Source organism: Tenrec ecaudatus, chromosome 2, assembly GCF_050624435.1.
Source record: "Tenrec ecaudatus isolate mTenEca1 chromosome 2, mTenEca1.hap1, whole genome shotgun sequence".
NCBI lineage: Eukaryota > Metazoa > Chordata > Mammalia > Afrosoricida > Tenrecidae > Tenrec > Tenrec ecaudatus.
Genome location: NC_134531.1, coordinates 94001072 through 94027194, shown reverse-complemented (window position 1 = coordinate 94027194; position 26123 = coordinate 94001072). Strand labels below are relative to the sequence as shown.

The window sequence follows — 26123 nt, the reverse complement described above, 5'->3', positions numbered from 1 at the left end:
TGCATTGAGAAAACCTACTGCGAAAGGTCTCCTTGAAGTATTAAAAAGAAAGGTGTCTCTTGGGGCAAAATTGAAAAATGTCACTCCTATGGAGATTAATAGCTTTGGAAACCAGGAGGGGCAGTCCTACCATATCCTTTCGGGTTCCCATAACTTGGAATTGACTTGATGGCAGTGATTTTGGTCACTTTGAGGACTAAGGTGCATGTGATACAAGAATGGGTATTTTCAATCACTTCATGTGCATATGAAGCAAGACGCTGGAACAGGAAGAATAATGAAGAACTGGGGCTTTTGAATGATGGTATTGGTGAGAAATATTAAACATTCTGTACACTGCCAGAAGAACAAACAAATCTGTCTTGGAAGATGTACAGCCAGAACGCTTCTTCGAAATGAGGATGGTGAGTGCTCACTTCAACATCACATCCGCTAAGACTGGAAGGATACAAAGAAAATTCCACAGCCCCTGTGCAAAGATGACATGAAATTTGTAAAATGTTTCCGTGTGTTGCCCTGTCTCCATCCCTTATCTGAGGGTTCGATGTGTACTGGTCAACAATCTGTGTGTTTTTGGTCTAAAAAGATACCCTGTACATGTACACCAACCATATTTAAACAATATTTGAAACTTTATAACTGGCTACATTAATTATACTATCACTAGGATTACCATTTGTCCCATGAAGATGATTTATAATATTCCCCAATAAACAGATAATGATGTCTGGGCATATATTATGCATTGTGCTGCTAACCACAAGGTCAGAGGTTCAAAACCACCAGCCATTCTTCTGGACAAAGATGTGACTTTCAACTCCTGTAAAGAGTTACAGCCTCAGAAACACACATGGGGCAGTTGTACCCTGTTCTATAGGGTCTACTCGATGACAGTGAATAAATGAGATACATGAATGGATTTTGATAATGTGCTTAATATTAACCCTAACCTAAGAGCCATTCGCTCTCATGGCATGATCCTATTCAATCTCTCTCATGAAGAGATCAATGAAGACATGGGTGCTATATAGAAATATGTGAAGAAAGCAGATGGTGCCCAGCTATCAGAGTAATGTCTGGGGTTTTAAGTCCCATCTTAAAACAAGTAGCCATCTAAGTGAGATTACAGCTCAGTCCACATAGAAGAAGCACACTCACCTATGTGATCCAAGTATTGTAAATAATAAAATCCAAGACAGGAGGAGGGCTTAAATTCCAAGCACCCAGTTTGATTAAGGCTAAGGGTAACAGTAAAAGCCCAAAATACATTTGCAGGGACCCTATGTGAATTAAGGCCCCAGCGAACCCCCTCTGAGCATTGGCCAGGGCTGTGAATAACCTTGTTATCAGACAGGTCGTATCAGAAAGCAGACTAATGCCGATGTAGTTTGGTCAAAATTTAACATTTCTCATTTGTTCTCTCTTTGACCCATTTAAATTTGCTCTAGTTTTCATTGTTTTCTAGTATTTTTGTTTTTTAATTTTTTAAAATTACTTTATTGGGGCTTGAACAATCCATTTCACTACAATCCATCCATCCATTGTGTCAGGCACGTTTGTACATTTGTTGACATCATCATTCTTAAAACATTTTCTTTCTATCTGAGCCCTTGGTATCAGCGCCTCATCTTTCCCTTCCCTCTCTGACAAACCCTTGATAATTTATAAATTATTATTATTTTGTCATGTCTTACAGTCTGATGTCTCCCTTCCCCCACTTTTCTGTTGTCCGACCCCCAGGGAGGGGGTTATATGGAGATCCTTGTGATCGGTTTCCCCTTTCTACCCCACCTTCCTTTTACCCTCCTGGTATCACTACTCTTATTATTGGTCCTGAGAGGTTTATCTGTCCTGGATTCCCTGCGTTTCCAGTTCTTATCTGTACCAGTGTACATCCTCTGGTCTAGCTGGATTTGTAAGGTAAAATTGGGATCATGATGGAGGAAGGGGTGAGCATTAAAGAACTAGAGGAAATGTGTGTGTTTCATCAGTGCTATACTGCACCCTGATTGGCTGGCTCATCTCCTCTGCACTCCTCCTCATTCACAGTGATATGATTTTTTGTTCTTTGATGCCTTATACCTGATCCCATCTATACCTCACGATCGCACAGACTGTTGTGCTTCCACGTGGGCTTTGTTGCTTCTCAGCTAGATAGCCAATTGTTTACCTTCAAGTCTTTAAGATCCCAGGCGCTGTATCTTTTGATAGCCAGGCACCACCAGCTTTCTTCACCACATTTGCATTTGCACCCACTTTGTCTTCAGCGATCATGTTGGGAAGGTGAGCATCATGGAATGCCAGGTTAATAGAACAAAGTGTTCTTACATTGAGGGAGTACTTGAGTAGAGGCCCAATGTCCATCTGCGACCTTAATACTAAACCTATAAATCTATGCACACAGATCTATTTCTCCATCATCATAGTTTTTCCTCTATTTCTTTTTACTTTCCTCTTGTCCTAGTATCATGCTGAACCTTCATTTGGATTTCAGTAATTTGTCTTGGTTACATGCCCTTGATTAAACTCTACCAGCCCACCTTGCCATTGATTTTGGATCTTTTGTTGTTCCCTTGTCCCTGGGTTTGTTAACACCCACTTCCTTTCTTTTAAACTGAGATTTTGTTATGTTTTATTTTGTTACTGATATTGGGTTTTTCGTTTTTGTTTTCTGTTGTTTTTTGTTTTTCTCTATATGAAATCTAGGCTTGGTAAATCTATAGAGATAGTAGCTGGACTAATAGCATCTTGGAGTTATGGCAGGGAAGTTGAAGAGAAATGGGGAAATAATAATTTCAAGGAAGACAAAAATGTTCTGAAATGTATTGTAGTGATTGTACAACTTTAATATGTTTAAACTGTTGGCCTGCATGTGAATTATATGTCAATAAAACTGTTAAATTTTTTAAAGGAAGGGTGGCAAGACTTCATCTCATATACTTTGGAGGTGTCATCCAAAGGGACTGGTCCCTAAGAAGGACATCATATTTGGCAAAGTGAAAAACCAGGGGAGCCTCTACAAGGCGGATTAGCACCCTAGGCTCGATCAAGAACAGTAGGATGGGGCAGGACCAGTCAGTCTTCCAGTCTGTTGCACAAAGGGTTGCTATGAGTTGGAACGAACCCAACGGCATGTAATAACAACACGTAAAAGTCATGTTTTAAAGTGTGTGAGTTGAATTCCTGGGGTGCAGCACAGTTTGCAATGTTCTAAAACATTGTGTCCCCCTTTCCTTTTCAAATCTCAGTTTCAAAGAGCCCAACTGGGAATCGTCGGGCACATATCACCTCAATTGTCACTGCTGTTCTATATATAGAGATGTGGACTACCTCAAACTTGGGGAAATTAACTATTAACATGAAAGATTAACTGGTTGTCCCCATTTAGACTATCCTGATTAGAAACATGTGAGGGCTACTGTGTGTGGAGACCCCGTGGCTGTGTGCTGTTCATGTGATCCCACAATATCCAGCACCATGTGCCTTGGACAAGGAAGTTTATAACAAAAGCTATGGAATGGATGAAGAAGAAAATGGTTAGAGAGAATTTCAAGTATCTTTGACACTTGCTAAAACTGAATTGTTTTTTATATCCCCATAGTAAGTGTAAATTCTCACAAGACATTAGAAACATTTTTTTTCACAAAAGAAAAGCTGTAGTTAGTTCAGGGATCGTTTGCTGGCCCTTAGGAGCATTTTCCAGTCCAGTCTGTTGGGGCACCACACCCTGGCCCCAAAGTCCACTTTCAGCATTCCCTGGGGACCTTGCCACTCCATTCCCTTGCTGTTCCGCTGCACTCCCCCAGTGCTTTGCCTCGGTGTGGTGGGAGCAGGTCAGGTGCAATTCCCACACTGTGTCTCCGGTGCTGTCCCCTGTATCACCCTTAGTCACTGATTGGCATCATTTCTCATAGTGGGGCCAGCCATGTTGTCCTCTCTGTGGATTAGCTGCTCTACTCAGGAACATCATCCTCACGGCCTGGTGGGGCAGGCTGTGTTCCACTCTCTCCTCCTGCCCCTTCATCTGCTCCCGTGTGCTCTGATCAGATATGTCCATCTCCCGGAGCTTCAGAGTCAATGTTGTCCTTTGGAACAAATTCTTTTGGGGGGAGGGGCAGGAATCCACTTAATTTATGGTGCTGGGGCCAGTCTCCAAGACCTCTCCACTGGTTCCCTCCTCCACGCCGGGATATTGCATTCACACCTTGCGGCACTGGGTTGAAGTCTGGTCCCACTTTCCCTGTGGAGAAACAACATATTTTTATACTGTTCTTCTTTTGAAAGGCTTAATGTCCAAATGAAAGACCACAAAGTGCTGTCATTTAATATAAAATTTAAAGTGTGGCATTAAATTAGGAAAAAATGTCACCGGATGGTGAAGGCTTTGGGTCACCTCCTTGTTCATGAGACCTGGAACTGTAATTTTAAACCTCAGCTGATGCTTTTTGAATATTAGGAATAATATTTAGGAATCACTGAGAGTCCTAACGTATTTTCTTAGTTTGTGGAACTCTGATTAGTTCTTATTCATAGAAAAATCTCTGTCCATGTTATAAACTCAAATAAAAGAAGACTGGGTGTCCCTGTGCTCTTAGATGATAGGTCAATTTTACCCCTAATCATGTCCTATTGATTCTGCCCAGAAATGCTGGTGTTGTTAGGTCCCATTGAGTCGGTTCCCACTCATAGCAACCTTCAGCACAGCAGAGTGAAATACTACCATGTCCTGCACCACACCCACATAGGTTCCTATTTCTTGAGCCCGTTGTTGCAACCATGGGGTCAGTTCATCTCCTCATGGGCCTTCCTCGGCCTCACCAAACACGATGCCCCACTTCGGGGACTGGTCTCTCCTGACAACATGTCCAAAATATGTATAAGGAAGTCTCACCATCCTTACCTCTAAGGAGCAGTCTGGCCTTACTTCTTCTAAGACAGGTTGTATGGATCCATAGATAGAAATTGTATGTATTTTAAAAGCATCACAAGAGCTTTTAAATGATACTAAATGGCACATACACAATCCCAAATTGTTATTTATCTGAACTATAACAACTTTAAGAGGTTTTTTTTTTTTGTAAATTTCAACTTCTATATAATGAGTGTGTGGGGTGTGTGTGTGTGTGTAAGATAATTAGGAAGCACCTGAAATGGGGTGAATTCTTGCTGTGTGTGTGTGTGTGTGTGTGTTTCAGTATGAATTTAGAGAGTGAGCAAGAATATGAAATCTCTTGGCATGTCCAAAGTGACTGGTCTATTCTGCTGAGTAGGAACCATTAGCGAAAATACATTCATTCAAATCCATCTGTGTGGGTCACACACACCTATTATACATACCTGAGTATAGGATATATTTCTCATTTTTCTTCTTAATAATAGTGCCTCTGCTCGTGCTATAATCCTCGTTTACAATTACAGAGAATTAAACATGTAAGTGCCAGGAAACCCACAAAAGCAAGCCAAGCAACACGACAAAGATCAACCGGTGACTGATGTGTGTGAGCATTAGAACTGGGGCCCGCCAGCACTGTGTTGATCTTATGCCATAGACACCAGCAGGAACCATTTGAAGCAAGTAGTTTTTATCTGGGCATTTGGTGAAAAGTAAATAAGAAATCACAGAGTTATTTTATGCTTAATTACCAAGCTCTAGATGTCAGGTGAATGTAGACAGGAGGACACATAGGAAGGAGATGTCCCTGGTTTAAAGCACTCACCAAATTAATGCTCATTTACTGTGTGGGGATTTCAGATTCTTTAAGTTGTCCCGGGGCTTTCCCTACAACTAGAGTCGCCGGGTTTTGATAAATGAAAGGTATCGCATTTTCCTTAGGCCGACCTCTAGATCAAACATCCTCTCTTGGTGCATCTGTTTTGAATGTTAATAAAGTTTTCATTCCAAGAGGTTCCAAATGACAGGACAAAATTTTCTCCTTGAAGATCACAGCAACGACTTGTGTTTCTGTCTGCAGGTAGTAGAGGACATGCTGGAGGACGAGGAAGACGAAGATGACAAAGATGACAAGGTAATTATCTTTCCCGGCACTTGGGTGCCTGGGGGACGGGGGGTGTAGACATGACACTGTTTTCACAGACAGTTAAAAAAGGAGTTGAAGTGTTTGAGTCCGGAAAATTGGACACTGCTGTTTATCACCCTAACAATGCCACCGCATGTTGCAAAGAGGGAGAGGAGGCTATAAATCCTCTTCGTTTTTGTCCAGAGCTGGGTCAAATATTTTTCTGCCAGGAACAAAAATAAAATCATTCAGCTTGTCTGGAACTTGATAGCTCTCATGAAGATAACAGCAGTGACAACTGGTTTTGAAGGGCAAAAATGTGTCCCATCTTGAGTGTTACAAATTGGACTACTTTTTGGGGGGTGGGGAGAGGGAAGTGAAAAAGAGCGACGGCCTGCATGAGTTTGAACCTGGCCATTGTCATCTGTGCCTTTAAAACACAAATGGCTCGGCAAAGAGCCCCATGTGCGGAATGCTCCGGGGATGGTTAAATAAGCCCTGGGCTCCCCTGTCATGGTCTGTCTTTGGAACGGCCGGTGGCTCTGGGCATGGAAAGGTCCGTCAAAGAGGCCTGCACTTCTATGGCGGGTTGGCTCGGGGATAGTGACCACAGGAAATAACAGATCTTGTCGGAGACTGCCTGCATAGGTTGGGCCCTGGGGAGAGGGGACACGGGAGGAAGGAAATTAGAGTGGTCTTGTACCACTGCAGCAAGGGCTGGGGCTGGAAGGACAGCTTCCTGTGGCAGGCAGATTCTGATGCTGCCTTATCACCTCCCTGGGCTTTTTAGAGTGCAAATCTGGAAAGTTCCAGCGTGGGCTTTGGAAAGGGAGGGGAAATCGCATTAATTATTTCCATATTGCTCGGCATATAAAACCAGATTTTGACCTTCGCCAGAACCTATCTGACTTCTGTTGTAGGAAAGCAATGAAATTTTTGTGAAGAAAGGAGAAGAAAACAGTGTATCTTAATTTATGCTCTTGACCTTTGCTTCCAGTAGAGATGTACAGTTATATCCCGGTGTAGGAATTTGTATGTGAGAAGCGAGCATTAGAAGTGTCTCAGAAAAATTCAGTGATTAGTTAACCTCCGAAATGATCTTTTCCCCTGAATGATATGATATTCTATGCTTGAAAGAAACTAGAAACACACACACACACACTCCTCCCTTCTAATGCTTTTGCAAACATTTTTCAAGTGAGAGAGCTTTTATGTGAATTTTTTTCTTCTGTATATCATTTAGTCATTAGGAACATCATCAAACATAAACTAACAAAATCTCCTTTCTGCAAAAACACATATGTGCTTGTTTTTAATGTTAAATCACATGAGCATACACTTCTGGCAATAAATGATGTGATTTATTGTTAAGGTCAGTGGTAGAGCTATAGAGAGCTTGTATTTTAACTCAACATGCCAGCTCTGAATCATCATTTCTTTGCTGATAAACACTGAGCTGCCATTCATTTATGGCCATTTCCCCTTGCTTGGTGCTGCTTTATTATTAAAGCCACCATAAAGACCCATCCTAGCAGCAGGCATTTCCCCCGAAATGTGAATCCAGGGAGACCCTTAGCGAAGTCTATTCCTTCAATGTCCGTGTGTGTGTGTGTGTGTGTGTGTATCCAGTTATTTGGAACCACTAATCTCTTGTTTTGGGGGGTCATGTTTTAAAAGAGAGAGTGTTAGGGATGGAGAACAAATTGGCACGCCTTGTTAACCACCTCACCAAAACACAGATGTCAAGTGCAACATGCCAAGGTGGAAATGACACCAATCCTCAGGAGTGGCATCTATTGTAATCTAATGTTCGGTGGTCTGAAATCAACACCCTGGTTCTAACACATTTTCAGATCTAGTTACCAAAGTTGATTGAAACTGAGCGCTTAAATTACTGGGTGAATTCAACTCTATTCTTCCATACCAGATGCCTACACAGTGTGTTTTCCATATGAAAGGATCGTGGGCTGATTTTCATAAATCCAGTCCCTTTATTTGAGCGATATATGAAGAGGGTATTTTTATTCATAATGCAATTGATGGCATAAAAGCATATCTAAACAAAAAGAAGAAGAAAGAGGCAAGTGTAATAATTTACAATAGACTTTTAAGTGCTTGCATAATGGAGGAGAGAATCTTAGAGTGGACGTCGTGAGGTAGAAAATCTGTATTACATAAAATGGAAGTATGAGAGGATCCTTCAAGTCTCCCTTTGCCAGCATCCACCTCTTGGCTGGCTCTCACAGTGGTACGTGCTGTAAGTCTGGGCTATCAGTATGTCGCAATGGGAGAAGGGTAATTTCCTACTTTAAAAAATTCATTGGTTCCTCTATTTAAAGTTTGTGTACAGACTCGTGCGTAATGGAATTTCATGAGAAAACAAATGTGTCTTTTTGCCATGCGAGCAAGTTCTGACCTCCAGCTCTCATCATTTCTCTGTTTTCTCATGTGGCATAAGAGTGGGGTCAGGTCAGTGGGTCCTCTTATAGGATAAAAGTAAAAAAGATTAATAAATGTGCCAAAGCCTCACTTTAATTGAACCTGAAGCATATGTTGCAAGTATGTAAAATATGTCCCAGATGTTTCACCAGGGTTAGTGCCTTGGCGTTCCCTGATTACCGCAAGGCAGAGCTATTAGTCCTCTAACCTTTGGACTTGGGGGTAAATGGGGCATTCCGTGGCACAGAGCGGGAGCACCTGTTTTCCATCCAGCAAAGACCCCTGGCAGGCTTTGCCTAAGCTCACCCATATGCTTTCATTTAGCAGATTGTCGGCCGATTATGAAAAGTGTCTTTCTTTAGAGCCAGCATTGATATTAGTCACTCACAATGAAAGGGCGAGTCACGGGCCACTTGACAGGGCCCTTGTGGGCATCAACTGAAGTCGTTTATTTCACTTGAGCTTGGAGTGTTTCCCCTCAGCATGACTATGTCAGTGGCAAAGTCACTAACTAGTACAAGGAGATGAAGCAGATAAAGATTACACTTCACTTTGCGAATCACTTTCCATCAGGACTTCTTGTTCATGAGCACCTTAGTCATGACGAAGTCCTGAATGGATTTTCACCTGGCACTCCACATCTTAAACTTTTTTTCAGCTTCTGGTCTTGCAAGTAATCTTCCCCCTAGAATTCATCCTTTTTATTAAAGCTGGTCATCATTATTCAGCTGAGGGTACGTGATCTTCAGACTTTTCCTTCACTCTAGGATCCATTGTCCACATTTGCCTAAACCTGCAATGAGGTGGCTTCTCTCATAATCCACTTCCGCCATTTCCACGAAGCAGAGAAGATGGGTTTTGAATGGTGAGGGGTCAGTGTCATGAATCACTGACCGGTTAATGTGTTGGCATCTACATGATGCAGAAGCACTGTGTTAAACTGTGCTGGCGATGACTGCATTAACTGTGAGAGAGACATCATACTGTGTTCTCAGTTCCCTTTGTTGGAGAGTCTTCTCTCAATCAACCACAAAGCTACGGTTTGATTAGAGTTTTCACCTGACACCAAATCCGACCCATGTGGTTAATAGCAAATCAGACCTAGCTACATTGCATTGGTGGGGTAGTCAGTAAGCCACATAATAGTGTTTTTCACCATGTTGTACATAATAAGACAGTGGTCGAGCTGCATAATCTAGACAGTTAACGAAGATGAGCCTTTGTTTTGTAGCTTCAAAACTTTAGACATGCTTCCTATGGCGCTTCCCATCCTTGTAATAAGATCCGGTTGCGATATCAGGAAGCAGAAGATAGAATGCAGGATTTCCTCAGGAAAAGCGGGCATTCAAATGCATGACATTCTAGTAATGTTTATTGATAAAAGATATTAAAGTCTTCAGGCATTTATGCTTACACTGCCTCCCCTTTTTCTTCAACAATTATGTCAAGGTTACTGTGTTTCAAGAAAACTCAATGCCATGGAATGAAACATATCTCAGCTAGTTAAAAATGCACAGATTGTTCATTTTAATTCTGGAAGTCTGTATTTTCTGGTTTGATTTGTCAAGCCCTAGATATGTATGTAACCTACCCAAGATGCATAAGTCTCTGCATCTCAAGTCAACTGTGGGGGTGGGGTGAGGTAAAGGGAGAGAGAACTGTTATATGTGGTATGAGAGACGATGTTAATCTAACAAAATAGCATTTTCCAATTATATTTAAGGAAATAACTGCATGGAAGGGAAACAGACTGAGGCTTTGAATAAGGCAAGAAAGAAATATAATATATATATATGTGTGTGTGTATAAATATATATTTATATTATATATATTCCTAAGTGACCGTTATCTAGGACACCATTGTATTTGTTTATTCATTTTCTGTTGCATAACAAATTGTCACAAACTCAGGATCTCAAAATAGCACCTGTATGTCAGCTCTTAGTTCAGGAGTTTGAAAGTCTGGTGTTGGTTCAACAGGGTTCTTTGCTCAGGAGACAGGATGGGTTTTCATCTGCAGTCTCTGAAGAAGAATGCACTTTCAAGCCCATTTGGTTTGTTGGCCAAACGCAATTCTTTTTGTCTGTCTGTTTTCAAAACCATTTTATTGGGAGCTAATATAAATATCCTACTCCATAGTTCAATTACATCAAGCAGTATTGTATAATTGCTACCACAATCCGTTTCAAAACATTCTCTTCTTTCTTGAACTCCTTGATAACAACTCCTCTTTACCTCCTTTCCCCACTTTACCCCCCAGGAACCCTTATTCTGCTTGCTATGTCTATAGGGTCACCAATCCTGGGTTTCATATACCGAGAAACAGTAACACATATAACAAAAATTCAAGAGGGCTACCCACAATGACAAATTACATCAGATATAAGCCCCAATATGAGAAAGAAGAAAAACACAGAGAGAGAGAGAGAGAGAGAGAGAGAGAGATAGTTGAAACCAGATCTGGTCCAACATGTATCAGAGGGTGGATCAAGGGAAAAGGTTTTCACCATTCAAGTCAGGTTTATCCTTGTGATCGCCTATAGTCATCTCTCCAGTGCACTCTGTTCAGTAACCAGTTGATCCCCATCCCTCCATTAGGGATAGAGGGGAATCATGGGAGGCTATTTCCTCTGTAGAGCTCACGGATGTATCTTGGGCTTCCATCGTTACCCATAGTCCTCTGCACACCAGAATCTCGCAGTTTATTCATGGTTGTAGGACTGAAGTCTTGTTCTCTTGCTTTCTGTAGCCTGCTACCAGCCATCTTCATGTCCTTTTCACATCGTCTCGTCTATCTTTTAATTAATCATTGAAGAATTTCCCTTTTTGGGGACCCTCTTACTGTTCAAACTTCATTCTTCAGCACAGCACAAGCCCTTTAAGGAGGCACTTGCTGAGTTCAGGCCTGCTCGAGCTAACCTAACTAATCATGGACCGAGAGTCACAGTAGTCACAAATACACACACACACGCATCAGACGGTGTGGACTGTGTGCACTCAGAATAGCCATGTCAGCAGCCCGATTAGGATTCTGCCTCCCCAGGTTGTCTAAGCACATGTGGGACACTATGTGTGTTCTTTCTGCGTATCTGTTACTAGACTGTAACCCAACTACTCTACAATAAACAAATCAGGAAAGCCTGCTTGCCTAACTGTGTCCTTGAGAAGATGCTAGCAGACATCTCAGACAGGAGGTTAAAAACTAAGGTATATATTGCAATCATAGGATAATATATCCCACTTGTTTATTATATGAGTCTGATCAGAGGTAGGATGCCTTGTCAGGAAGCAGGCCCAGGGAGACTATTTCTTTCCTTTTATGATATTCTCTGAGAAGAACAAGTAAGAATAAACTTAGCTAAAAAGGAGAAGAGTCCATTTTTCATTGGAGGGTCTGTTGGCGCTTACAGGTACTGAGTAGGTGGTCACATGACCTGGAATCAGTTAAAAAAAATCCTTAATTACATCTGTTACCTTCATTCCCCCTGGCCACTGTGATAGTAAAGTTGTATGTCAACTATGATTCTCAGTGGTTTGTCCATTTTGATGGAGTTTAGCAGTTATGTTATAACATACTTTCCCTCGTTTGAAATGTGATATACTGTAATTACTCCCATGATGAGATCTGGTATGGTAGCCAATCAGTTGAAAAGAAGCTTCCTCAGAAGTATGCCTGGCTCCAGTAGATGTGGACATTATGGCAAATCTCTCACGCATTTTGCTCACTCGGAATTCAGCACCTTTGTCGTCATCATCTGACCTCCCGTTTGGACGAGTCAAGCCAGTGGTCAGCTGTACTGCCTGCCCATTTGGATTAGTTAACCCTTGCAGCCAGTAGAAGCCGCCAGCCTGATCTCTAACATCAGACTTGAAACCTGCTGGCCTCTACGGTTGCATGAGCCATCTCCCTGATATCAATCAATTAATCTATCTATCTTCTCTCTATTTATCTATCTACCTTTCTGTAGATCGATCTATATGCTTCAGGAGTTTTATTTCCCTACAGAACTCACCCTAAGACAACAATGTAGAACAGCATTTTCACCAATTCTGGGGATGGGGATGTCGACGCCTTTAGGGAACATGTATTCTGCCATCCACACAGTCCTTTGCCCAAGTGGCAGGAAAGGGCTGAAGACACAGAAGCACAGTAAAGAGAAGAGGAAAGTTAAAAGGGAAGGACCCAGATCTGAGATGAAAGGTGTGTCTCCCTATTGTCCTGCCTCAATACTTTAAAGACAATATGTCAGGTAATATGCGGCTGCACTTTAAAGTTTTCCTGAAAAACATTGTCTTAACAGAGGGTATAAATGCCAAATTTGGTATCAGAAATCTGAAGAGTTAGTCAGAGTTCTACACTTTATTATTTATGTCAACTTCGGTAACTCAAATTTGACTGAACAAATTTCTTCATTTAAAAAAGAAGGGATTCAACTAGATTATCTCTCTGCTATCTTCTAGTGCCAATGTTGCTACGTGGTTCTAGAGGGAGTAGATAGTTTTTCATGATTGCGTATCCTGATGATACCGGGCACGTGTAAAACAGGAGTTCTTCCCATCCCCGTGGATCTTGACTGAGAGCAGATTATACCAGACAGATGATTATCTGTGTTTTATTGGCTGTGCAATGGCATTTGATTGTATGGATCATAAAAACTGATGGCTTATGTTATAAAGCATGAGAATTTCAGAACACTTAATTGTGCTCATATAGACCTGTATAAAGACTAAGAAGCAGTTGTTCAAACAGAGAATGGAAATACTACTTGGCTGAAGATCAGGAAAGGTTTATGTCCTGATTTTACATTCATACTCAATCTGGTGGAGAAAGATAAGGCTTTCTAATCCCATAAAGAGCCGCGGTCTTGGCAATCCACAGGGGCAATTTTACTTTGTCCTGCTAGAGAAGAATATTGAAAATACCACAGACTAAAATGAGAAACTGATCCATCTTGGAAGAAGTATGGCCAGAGAGCTTCCAGGAGGCAAGGATGGTGATGCTTTGTCTTACACACTTTGTCAGGCCCGGTCCCTGGAGAAGGACACCATGTTTGGTAAAGTGGAGGGGCAGCAAGAGATAGAAAGGCTCTCACTGAGATGGACTGACACCGTAGCTGCTACAGTGGGCTCAAGCGTGGGGATGGCATAGGACAGAGCAGTGTTTTTGTTCTGTTGTGCATGTGGTCGCCATGGGTCAGAACTGATTCAATGGGACCTAACAGCAACAGAGTAGAATTAACTCCATGACAATGAATGAGTATTCAATCTGTATAGTGAGTCAGTAAAAGTCAAGATGTCCCTGATCCAAGATATGTTCAGTCACCTTATATACATGCAAAAGCTGGACAGTGGATAAGGGCAAAAAATTTATGCATATTGAGTGATGGTATTGGTAAAAACAACAACAACAACAAACAACACTAAATGTACCATGGAATGTCAGGAGAATGAAAGATCTGTCTTGGAAGAGTACAGCCTGACCACACCTTAAGAAACCAGGATGGCAGGACTTCTTAAATAATTTGGACTTGGTATTGGAGGAGACAAATCCCTATAAAAGGACATCATACTGGGTAGAGAATCAGTGAAAAAGAGGAAGACTCCCAGTAAGGTGGACTGATGACGGGACTTTACGACGGGCCGAAGCATCGTAATGATTGTGAGGATGGTGCGGGCTGGGAGACGTTCAGTTCTCATCGGGCCTTCCACTCAGCACAGGCTCCACAGAACTTCACAACAACAATGGAGCAGCATGGCCTAATTAACTTTATTTGTCAGTAGAATTTCACTTCTTCGTAATACACACTTCATCTTTTTACCTAATTAAATATGGCATTTTTATATGTTTTATATGAAGAAAAATTCAGTCCCACAAAACTCCAGGACAGTGAATGTTGGCCCCAATTAGATTTCAGACCCATTGATAATCTGTAGAAACTTATAGATTTCATACCCAAGAAGAAAGAAACACACACACACTTCTTGCATATTTTGAAATAGCAATTGAATTATTTTACAGCAACTCTGAAACAGCTTTATAAAGTCTTACATCTCAGTTGCTCTCACTACCTTCCTCTTGACAGGGGTGCTTATAACCACCAACATTTGAGATGAGTGCAAATTCACAAATAATACAAAAGTACTTTTTAACTCAGCTCCGAAAAATTCCACAAGGAGGCTGAAGTCTGGCTTGAGAGGCATTTGCGGAGTTTGTGGCACAGCGGTGGCTTAGTACCTGCGACATCCAGTTGACTGGCTTTTCAGTGTCATGGAAGTAAGTTCTGAAAACATGAACTGGCAAAGGAGCGCAGTAAGAAACAGAATGGGAACGCCTGAGATGTTCTCTTTTTTAAAAAGCCATTTTATTAGAAGCTAATCCAGACATACTGCCATTCCATAGTTCAATCATGTCAAGCAGTATTGTCCAATTGCTACCACAATCAGTTTCAAAACCTTTTCTTCCTTCTCGAACTCCTTGATATCAGTTCCCCTTTCCCCTGAGATTTTCTTGTATGAGGCTAGGCATTGTGAGATTTCCAAGAATCCTCTAAAATATTTTCAATTGAGTTTATACTGTGTCAATGAGATCATCATTTGCAAAGTCTATCATTTAATTAATCAAATAATTAATCAATGAACTACATTGCACCCCCCCCAAAAAAAAAGATTCAGAGTCTGTATTATTGATACTCTATCATTGAAAACATTGCATTGGTAAAATCTGCTGCACAATACCTCTTTAAAGGGTCAAAAAGCAAGGATTTTCCTTGGAGGACCAAGGTGCACCTGACCCAGGGCATGGTATTTTCATTGCCTCATATGCAGGTGAAAAGTTGAACATTGAGTAAGAAAGACTGAAGAAGAGTCCGTGCATTTGAATTACAGTGTTGGCGAAGAACATCGAAAGTAGCAGGGACTGCCAAAGCACAAACAAACCTGTCTTGGATGAAGTTCAACCAGGGTGCTCCTTAGAGGCAAGGATGGTGGGACTTTGTCTTGTGTACTTTGGACTTGTTATCAGGAGAGACAAGTCCCTGGAGGGCATCCTGGTTGGAATGCCAAAGGGCAGCAACAAAAGAGGACGTTCCTCCACAAGATGAATTGACACAATGGCTGCATCGATGGGCACAGGACCGCGAAGAGTCTTGTGCTGTCGTGCACAGGTCACCATGAGTTCAAATCAACTTGAGGACACCTAAAAAAATCATTGAAAAATAGGATGAAATATTTATGGTCCATATTAAGGTCATGGGGGGGGGCAGAATTAGCTTTCCAAAGAATTGCTCTTATGTTTCCATCTGTGCCGGACTTTCCACCAGGACACCGCGCAGTGTTCATCTTGGTCTGCAGCAGCTCTCCTCCAACCCCCACATGCTTAGATGAACATCTTCCTCCAGGATGCCCCGCCCGAGAGGCAACTGGGCTATGAGAATTTAATTAAAAGATCCACCTAGAAAATTTGGCAAAAATGAGGGGGCAAGGGGGCAGGGGGCTGAAGTGTGGGGTTGGTAAGGGAAAGGCTGGTGGTGTGGGCCCACCTGCAGCTCCACGGAAGAAGCAGATTGCGCCACCTGCTGCTGTGCAGATGTACAGCCTCAGAAACCTATGGAACACCTCTACCCTGCCCTGTAGGGTCGCTATGAGTCAGAGTTGGCTCAATCACAGTGGAATTTTTTGGCATCCGCCAAGTAGAGCGGGCTATGAATGAACTCTTTCCCATTGAGCTATTCTGATAGGTGGATCCTTTGCCTTTAAAAAAAGGAAAGAAAAAAAGTAAGAAGGAAGGAAGGGAAAAGAAAATCAGTGATTTCATTTGAAGCTTCATAAAATTTTAAGACAAGTCTCTGGAAAGCTAGTTAACTTTTGTATCGCAGCATGAACTTCCAAGTCTACTTCCATATCTTGACAAGGCCTCTTGAAATAGCAGTGTGTCAACCGTGGCTCTTGTGAGGTTGACAGCGTTCGTAGAAATAGACACGATTTTTTCGGGATCGCTGGCAGAGTTGTTGACACTGGCTGACACCACTGTATGTTGAGATGAGGCGCATGTTTTTTCACCAAAGCAGCAGAACCAGATGTGTTGCCAAGCATCACAGATGCTCCTTCTGAACCCAGAGTGTCAAGATTTTTATTCTGCCTCAGAACTTGTTTGGCAAAGAAATTCTTCACCGTTTTAAAGACATTGACTCTGCAGATTGTAAGAGGAATTCACAAATTAGGACTTCTTTCTTGATGGAAAGAACTTCCCAACAGGATTTGACTAGGCAAAACAGAAGTATCTGTTTTCATTAAGTTACTTGCAAAAGGGAGTAAGAGTCTTAAAGAAATATCAGAAATGCTTTAGTTGTTGACAACATTTGATGGAGGAATAGCTTTTTTAAGAATGTGACTTCAAAATCTTTCCAGTGGCATGTAGACTATTTTTGGTGATATGAGGTACTCAAAAAAATGTTTTCATCCATGTCCATTTGGGGGGTAAAAGTTGAATGAAAATCTAGGTGAAGTCTGAGTATTTTAAAAATTAAGCTGTTTTTAAATAAAGAAAAATATCCACAATGTCTAACAGATTTCAGAACAGACAGGCATGAAGTGTGCCTTCGATTTAATAGATTTCCTAGTTCCATTGGACAAATCTTGCCATTTTGGTTTTTATCACAGTCCATAATTCACATAAAACCAATAGATACATGAACTTCACAGTATGATTCTTTTTTCTTTGATGTTTTCAAACTTAAGACTCAAAAACTAAATAAAGATGGATGACCATCCTCATGGTGGCAGGCTGTACTTTCTTAGATTTCTATCAAAGAAAACAATTGTAGAGGTTTTGAGGGGGCAGTGAGGAAGAACATGGCATTGATGATGTCACCTGTCAACTTTCAACAGCATCTGTGGTTGACTATAGTATGTTTAAGATAGACTTACCTTTCCCATTGTTATCCTATTTGGCTATGTGACTCACGAGGTCTGACACATGCCATTTCCACAAAGAAGAGACATCTTCTTTTCCTTTTGTAACGTGGCTTGAGCAGACCCCTTAGCCGCTGTTCCTCCAGCTTTGATCCTGGAATAAAGATAAAATGGAGCCAACCTATGATAGACATGCATGTGAGCAACACTAAGCCTTTGTCTTTCTATGATGGACATGCATGTGAGCAAGACTACGCCTTTGTCTTGATAAGGTTCTGTGGTTTTGAGATCCTTGGTACTGTAGCCTAACCTAGTCTAGACTCATCTGTTCAGCTTCCATGCCTTACCACTTTGAGTGAATCAATGCCATAGCACTATAATTTGCTATAATATATAAAGTAATCATAGTCTCATATTTTTTTAAAATTTGATTTTTCTTCCTCTTCTTCCTAAGTTTACAGACCTATCCACCTTGAAGGCCAATCTCAGATACAGATTGATTTGCTATTGTCTCTAATTGAACAGTGATGCTATTATTCCATAAACATATTAAAAACAATCCAGTGGGATAATAAGCAATAATGTGAGTCTTCCAGGAGGCACTCTACCAATGGTTCTAATCAATGATAAAAAATATTATAATACAGATACATACTGGGTTTTGTGGGAAAAAATAGGAGAAAGCACACCTTCACGGAAGTGTCAGTGGCTGTTGCACAGAGAAAGTGACATTAGTTTGGGTCTTGTGGGATGGGAGAAAACTTGCCAGGAAACATGGCATATAAAATCCAGGAGGGTTGGCATCATAGGATCATAACAGGCAGGAGAGAAAGAGAAGGCAGTGACATTAGGAAGGTCCATTTAAGATTGTGAAGCCTTTGGCTGTCATCTAAAAAGTTTGCATTATATTCTGCATGCCCTGGGGCCCCCACAGCAGTTTTAAAGAATTCTATGCTTTAGGAATTGGAACAAGTAGGAAGAAAATGAGGCTTGAAGTAGGAAAATGTGCTAGGAAGTCCTACATTCGCTCCAGCCAGAAAAAAAAAATGATGTGATTAAACAAAAAGTACTAGTGGGAATAGAATTGGTTTTGAGATATTTTAATAATAAAATAGTGGAAAAGTGTATGTTGAAGAGTAAAGAGAAATTAGCGGGTTGGGCTGCAATCCACCAGTTCGGTAGTTCAGAACCACCTCCGGAGAAGAACTAGCCTTTCTACTCCTGTGAAGAGTTACAGTAGGACAGCCACATGGGGTCGCTGTGAATCAGCATTGACTGGTTGCAGTGACTCTGGTTTTGGTTTTCATATGATACAAAACATTATACTTGTTACTTTATTGAATATTCACAATAACTCTATCTATTGGCATTGGAGATGAACTTGGCTCATAGAGAAGTGACCAAGACTAGAAACCAGGTTAAGGTGACCAATACAAGAAGCAGGTGAGCCTGCAAATAAGATTACTTATTGAAAAGAGAAGTAGCTAAGACTTGATATTAGGTAACTTCTGGTGATGAAGAAAGCGAGATTAATAAATAAATAAAAATAATTTTAAAAATTTTTTAAGAAAGCGAGATCAGAAGAAGAAAAAAAATTCTATAATTACGTTTTTTTCCCAAACACGTTGAAGCAGTCTGTTAACCAACCCAGAGATGGCAACAAGGTCACTTGGAAAGCGATTTCATACAGCCATGGAGTTCCAATTCTACTCGGTATAAGCAGAACAAGGCTCCCAGAAGGCTTCCTGGATTTCTGTGTCCAGAATCCCTTAGGACACTGAGTCTTGACCGTATGAAAGGAATTCGGAAAATTCCATCATCTTTTTATTCAATTTTTCCATGAACTATTTTTTGAAGCCTCCTTGTATTTGAGAAAATAACGGCAAAAAGTCCGCATGTGGTGCCTCTTGCCCATTTAGTGTGCTTTTAAGAGGTAAAATGTTGAAGCGAGTGTGAATGTAAATCTGTATGGTTGAGCAGCACTTCATAGAAGACACAAGGGTTCCGGCTTCGACAATAGGGTCATTGGGGAACCTGGTGCTCGGTGAAATGGACTTCCTTGAAAAGCAGTCATTGTCACCAATATTTTATAACTGAAACGATCAACTCCTCAGAGACATCTAGTCTCTAAGGCTTCGAGACTGCTGCAGATTTCTCCCGTGGAGCAAAAGGCAGGTTCCCACTGCTGACCTCTCAGTGTACAGGCCGTTTCTTCACCAACTGGGCCACCAGGGCTCCTTACAAAATACAATAATTCACTCTTTCTTCACCATCCGGTCAAGGTTGACTCATACCGACCCCCTGTGGCTGTCCGAGACTGTAACTGTTTACAGGAGTAGAAAACCCAGTCTTTCTCCAGAGGAACTGCTGGTGGTTTCAAACTGCTGACCATGCAGATCGCAGCCCAACACATAACCACTGTACTACCAGGGCTAAAATTATAAAGGGGCTACTCAAATCTCTTGGTTTGCTTTGTCCAGACACAGTTATTTCTTTTCTCTAGTCAAGCTTTCCTTTGAAGCTAATTGGAGGAAATGAAAAATAATACTAATGATAATTACTGTTCAAATTATAGGGGCCCTCCATTGATGAAGGAAGCCAAATGTCTAGGAGCCAAGTTCTGAAAGTCAGGGTTTGCTGTTTGGCCTGGCTCCCCAAATAAAACATCAAGTGAAGAACCCGGGTTATGAACCATGTTTCCTTTCATACAGAAGAGTCTCTTCTTTTGAGAAAGCTGCGATCTGAAATTGCCAGCAGTTCAGATGTGGCGCACAGGCATTCCTCACAGGCTTAAAAGCTCTCAACTATCCCTTGACAAGATCTGTTGAAGAGGTGGTGTCTCTGTAGAACTCATTGCGGATGTCCCAGGGGCTGATGTTTCCCCGCTGTCAGGGGGTAACATTGTGTGAGTGTGGAAATCAGGCACATTCCACACATAAATTCGATTTCCTGGTACGGGTATCTTAGCCGAGTATTCCACTTAGTGATGAGTTAGGATGGAGAGCGCTTCCGTGTTCCCTTTGTGTTTCTTCACTTGACTATTTTGAAGACATGCGAGGCAATTTGATAAACGAACGCACCGCTGTTGCAGTCTGATACTGTAAGATCCTATTGATCATCTAACATAGTAATGACTCTGGGGATTAGGCTTACCCGCCCCTGCCTGGAGTGGTGGACCAAGTTCTTTTTTCCATTGGGCTTACCTCAAAGTCACAGAGTTTCTGAATCAAAGTCCTCAGATTTCATATTTTGACCATTTCTTTCCTTTCTAATGGGGTATATTAGAGAAAATGTGTCACCTTTTGCACCATGTAATACCAAATCCTATCAGAATTCATGCACAATCATGTCAGTGGAGATCTAATAGTACAGGCTGGCTTATCTCTAGATAACACATGGAAAAATAAACTTCCACTACTGACGGATTGACTTGATTTTTTTTCAGGTTATTTGTTAGTAATCAAGCTCAATAATATACCTGGATTATTTCATAGTACGTAAAAAAAAACAACCTTAGCTAGTAAAATGGCTGGTGACGATGTAAGTGTTTTCACTCGCTCTCCCTCTTCCCACCCGTTGGCTAATGAATGCAAGTTCATGGATAATGAATGCAAAAGGGAGAGAGAAGGAGAGCGAGACTGTGCATTAGCTATATTTATCAGAAGAGCTAACACCTTGAGGAAAACAAAATTTACATAAAACACTGTGTGAAAATAATTTTCCTGGATAGTTAATGGCACTTAAGTAACACAGGTTACATGGTCGTCTACCTGGGAACTGATATGAAACTCCTTAAAAAGCATCCATCTGTGTTTCTCTTTTATAATCAGGAAAAGTCAAAGTCCATCCCGAACTGAAGTCTTCTTGAAACCAATTAAAATCATTTCTGAGAAGGTGTGCTGCAAATGTGCTTTTTAAGTGTTTCAGACTTGGGGTGTCTCAGGAATGTTGTAACCCCTTTTAATGATACTATTTATACATAACTACCATGTGTATAGTGTTACACCCTTAATGCACTGTATTAGCTGTCACTTGAAATAAAGTGCAGGCGTGTTCTTTTTGGGCCTTCGGTTTCTCCTACATTAAACGTTTAAATGATGATGCCGGTCATAAAGGGGTAAGTCACATTCCCCGTGGAAACTGGCTTCTACAGCTGATGGGGTTGTGTTCAGGTTTAGATATGAAGGATAGTGTATAACAGAACCTTGTAGTGTTTGGACACCTGGCACCCAGAACGCTACCTGATGGCTTTTCTCGGTGAATTAATGGGACCAACGCTTATGGCAGACATGTTTGATAGATACGCTTGTCTGTAGAGATCGAGTGATAATTCCATCAACATTTGTCCCTCGTTGATTATAGAGCTCTGCATTTTTATATCTTTGTGGTTTTCTTCACCAACTCTGTCCTTGCATCCGTGCCTTCGTTAGAAGGCCAGGTTTGGAGGAATTAATAACTCACCTTGGAAACATGCTAGAAATTGAACATAGCAAGCATGGGTTTTTGCCACTCAGCATGAATTTCATAGCATTAGAATAAAGGTGAATCCACAGCTACAATATCTTCCCGGTATCTGTTTTTAATTTTCATGAGAAAAAGTAAATAGACATTTATTGATTTCAGGTGGGTTATTTTTCTGTTTCCATAACTCAGGTTTTGCTTTTTATGTTAAATGATGTTATGCCGACATGTGTCCAATGATGATAAAATTGTGCACTTTCCAAACTTGCAAAACAATTTGTTTTAATCAAAGAACATATCCAGATGGGTACCACTCTGATGAAAGAGGCTGTAACTTATGCTAAGACAATGCATATAAAATTAAAACTTCTTAGATGCACTCACAAGTACCCCTGCCCTCAGTCAAAATCCAAGTGATGTGACTTCTTTTATTGTTCGTTTTTCATAAGCACTGGTTAAAGAGAAAGCTGTTTAAATGAAATCGGTGTTTGTCTTATGAGTGAGCCGCCTTTGCCCATCACAAGTACTTTTGCATCTAATCACATACACACAGCCCGTGGCTATCATGAGCTCAGGTTCATAACAATTGTGAGGACGGCCCTGGACCAGGCAGTATTTTGGTCTGTTGTACACCACCTGACAACAGCACAGGCATGAAGGTGGACATTTTTCTGACTAAATAGCAAATCAAGATATAGTGGGTTTTTTCTCATTTTCAATATACAAGTTCAGTTCCCATACTCATGCATGCATGCATTTAATATTTTAATACCTACTGCACATTGTCATCCGTGCATTGTGTTCTAACACATTTTTAGAAACAGAGTGAGCTGTCTTTTTCCCTCTTTTGCCATAAATCTCAGACATACATTACATCTGTTGCTTCCATTGACTCTACATTTTAGTTTAGTTTTTTTCTTTTCTGGCTTCCATGTATAACATTTTACTAAGCTTGTGTGTTAGTCTGGGTTGACTAGAGGAACAAATTCATAGACACTCATGTGTGTATAAGTAAGAAATTTATTTACAAGAGCAATTGAATACTGAGAAAACATCCCAGTCCAGATCAAGTCCATAAGTCCAATATTAGCTCATATGTCTGATATCAATCTATAAAGTCCTCTTCAGACTCACGAAACACATTCAATGATGGCAAAAGCAGGAAGGTCACAGGCCAGTGGGTGGAAAGCCCATGGATCCAGTGGCAATGGAAGCATCTCAGCGCTGGCAGGGGTCTACATGTGGCTTTTCCAGCTCCAGGCACTAGAGTATCTGGCCTCCGGTGAGCTATGTATCTCAATTTGCACCTCAAAAATGAGGTCATCAAGCTGTAACCTGATTGACATTCATAGTTGACAGGAGATTATATAACAACCACAGCTTGTAATATGAAGACATTAATAAGCTCTCTTGCTCCTCCTTCACCTTCCAGATGCATTTATCCCAAAGCACTCTTGACACCATGTACCATAGATACTTGAGTATAAACCCGAATATCAGCCGAGGCACCTAATTTTACCACACAAAGGCATTAAAGATGTGCTGGAAAACTGGCTTATCCGCGAGTATATACATTAAGTCTCCTCTCCCTCTCCCTGTGAATTTCAGTTTGCTTTACTTTAAGACTTCCATTTCCATCGTTGTCGCCAGTGCTTGTGTAGCTCCGGTTTTTCCTTCATTAGAGAAGTAATCTACGCCCACAGTTTTACCTACCACTTCAGGGATGATAACTGCAGCATCTTCACCTTCATTTATCCGTTTATTCATCCTTGAAACAGTTATTACACACTTGGAATGCTCAAAAATCTCTTGTAGACAAGCATGGGCCTAAGAAGACTATTAAGACCTAACTCCTCTCACAGAGCGAAAAAGCTCTAGTCCTGACCTTCATCCCAAGTTTGTGGTCTCTACCAGACCTCTTGGATGTTGAGAAATTGCCCCATCATACCTCCAAACCCAGTGTATTTTTATCTGCATGTGTATTCTTCTTCTGGAGCCAGCTCTTTATATTATCATTGGATTCCTACTGTTAGCACATTTAATTTTACTCACGAAGACTCAAAAATCCAAATCGTCATTGATGATTCTCTCTCAATCAATCATCAAATTTCTAAAGCTTTGGTCTGACTTTGCATCATTCTTTTAGATCCTGATAGAATGCTCTACCTTTCTACCTGCATGCAGTTCCGGTTTTTGTTTTTTGTTTTTACCAAATGCCCAGGGACCCAGATGAAAGCGATCCCTGTGAACTCCCTCGCCACCAGTGAGCTTTGCTCAGAGCATGCAGCAATGCCTGTGTGTCGCAGTGGGCGTTAATTTTTCTTCCTTATTCAATTGACTACACACCACTTAGATGTTAGGAACTATTTTGAGAACTCCACGAGTATGAAATCATTTCTTCATTACGATAAATCTTATTAGATAAGTACTACTGTCCACATTTTACAGACGAGGAGAAGAATATGGTTGGCAAATGGACTTGCCCACATTCCCAAATTAGGTTGGAATTAGAATTTAGTCCTACCTACAAAGTTCTAACTACAAAAGTCACACTTCCTGGTGACTCCCATCTATTATTTACTAGCTCATGTTTTTATTTATCTGAAATATGTACTGTCTCCACAAAGGCATTCTCGATTCTAGTGCCTGGAACTCATATTATCATGTCTGTTGTACACACTTGTATTAGTCTGGATAAAGTAGAGAAACAAATCCACAGAAACTCACATATGTATAAGAGAGAGTTTTACATATAGGGTAAGTGTATGTTCAGAAAGCATTCCAACCCAGTCCAGCCCAAGCCCATAAGTCCATCTTAGCCCATATGTCTGACACTGATCTACAAAGTCCTCCTCAAACTCACAAAACACACACAATGACACCGAATGCAGGAGGATCACAGGCCAGTGGGTAGAAAGTCTTTGAATCCAGTGGAGATGTAAGCATCTCAGCGCTGGCAGGGGTCTCTACACGGCTTCTCCAGCACCTAGGGCTGCATCAGGGTAAGTCCATGTGGCTTCTCCTCAGGGATGTCTTGCAGGTAGTGAACCTTGCCAGGTGAGGCAGGCACACACTGGTCTGACCATCAGAGAACAAGAGACCAGAGAACTAGAAAGGCGAGGCTCACCAAACCACTTATCTCCCCGCCCTTCAATGAATCCCACATGTGTTAATTGGCCACGTTGGCACAATAAACCTTAGCTCTCTCAACACTGATACACAAATAGTGGGCATTTGTTTAAATTCTCCCAAATAGAAAGGTAGAAGTATGAATGAGAAAACAAAGTTCCCTAAGCAACAAACTGGACATCTGTGAGGGGGCTATCCTTTAGCAGAAAGAAAATGACTATGAACTGATCTTCCTTTGGCCAAGATTTTTCCAGTCCCTTCAATGCCAACCACACCAACAGGGAGTAAATAGAAGTGCCTGCCATCATCAATATGGTTGGTAAGGGAATTTTCTGTTCCCTAGGTAGTCTATCCACATTTCTATCCACATTCACCTGTGAGATGCAGCCACCATCTGTGGTTCTACAGATGATGTAGTTGATTGCAGCTTGTGTCTTCACAATGCTCCAATGTCTCCCCTTCCCAAACCACTACCCAATTTCAAACTCCCCATACTCTCACTTGGCTCCCTGCCAATCACTCTCAGGCATCGTACACATGCTCAATGTTGCCGAGAGTCACTAGAGATTTCTCAAGGCAGTTTAACCTGATGATTAAGACTGCGGTCTCTGGGTGATGTTGGGCATGGTACTTAGACCCTGTCCTTCAGTTTCAACATCTACAAAATGGAGTGGATCATAGTAACTACTTCATACAGTTGTTGTGAAGATCGACTGATTAAATATCATGAAGCATAGAAGATGTCGGGCCACAATAAGAACTTTATAACAATATAACGTTAAGTCAAAAAAGGTTGCTACAAAAATCAAAGACACCCTTACCCAATAGATAGATAGATAGATAGATAGATAGATAGATGGATGGATGGATGGATGGATGGATGGATGGATGGATGGATGGATAGATAGATAGATAGATAGATAGATAGATAGATAGATAGATAGATAGATAGATAGATAGATAGATAGAGATATGAAGTGAAACTGTTGTTGCCTGACATATTCCCTTGTTAGGTCTGTACACCACTGAGCGTGGTGTGTCCTCTTCCTCATCCTTCCCTGGAAACTTCTGCACTCCTCAACTTACAGCACATCAAGACGACGTTTCTGGAATCCTCGAGGAAGCCAGATTATGTTCCCTTTCCCTCGTCTTTCAGTTTGAGGAACA

At 41.2% G+C, this 26123-nt stretch overlaps 1 protein-coding gene across 4 annotated transcripts in view; it reads left to right on the top strand.

Moving 5' to 3' along the window:
* MCTP1 (multiple C2 and transmembrane domain containing 1) overlaps positions 1-26123 on the top strand; it is a 669880-nt gene that overhangs the window by 582143 nt on the left and 61614 nt on the right. For all 4 annotated transcript variants that reach the window (XM_075543074.1, XM_075543073.1, XM_075543072.1 and 1 more), the window contains one exon: positions 5973-6026. In XM_075543074.1, the coding sequence (XP_075399189.1) occupies positions 5973-6026 (54 nt within the window). The remainder of the gene's footprint in view (positions 1-5972; positions 6027-26123) is intronic.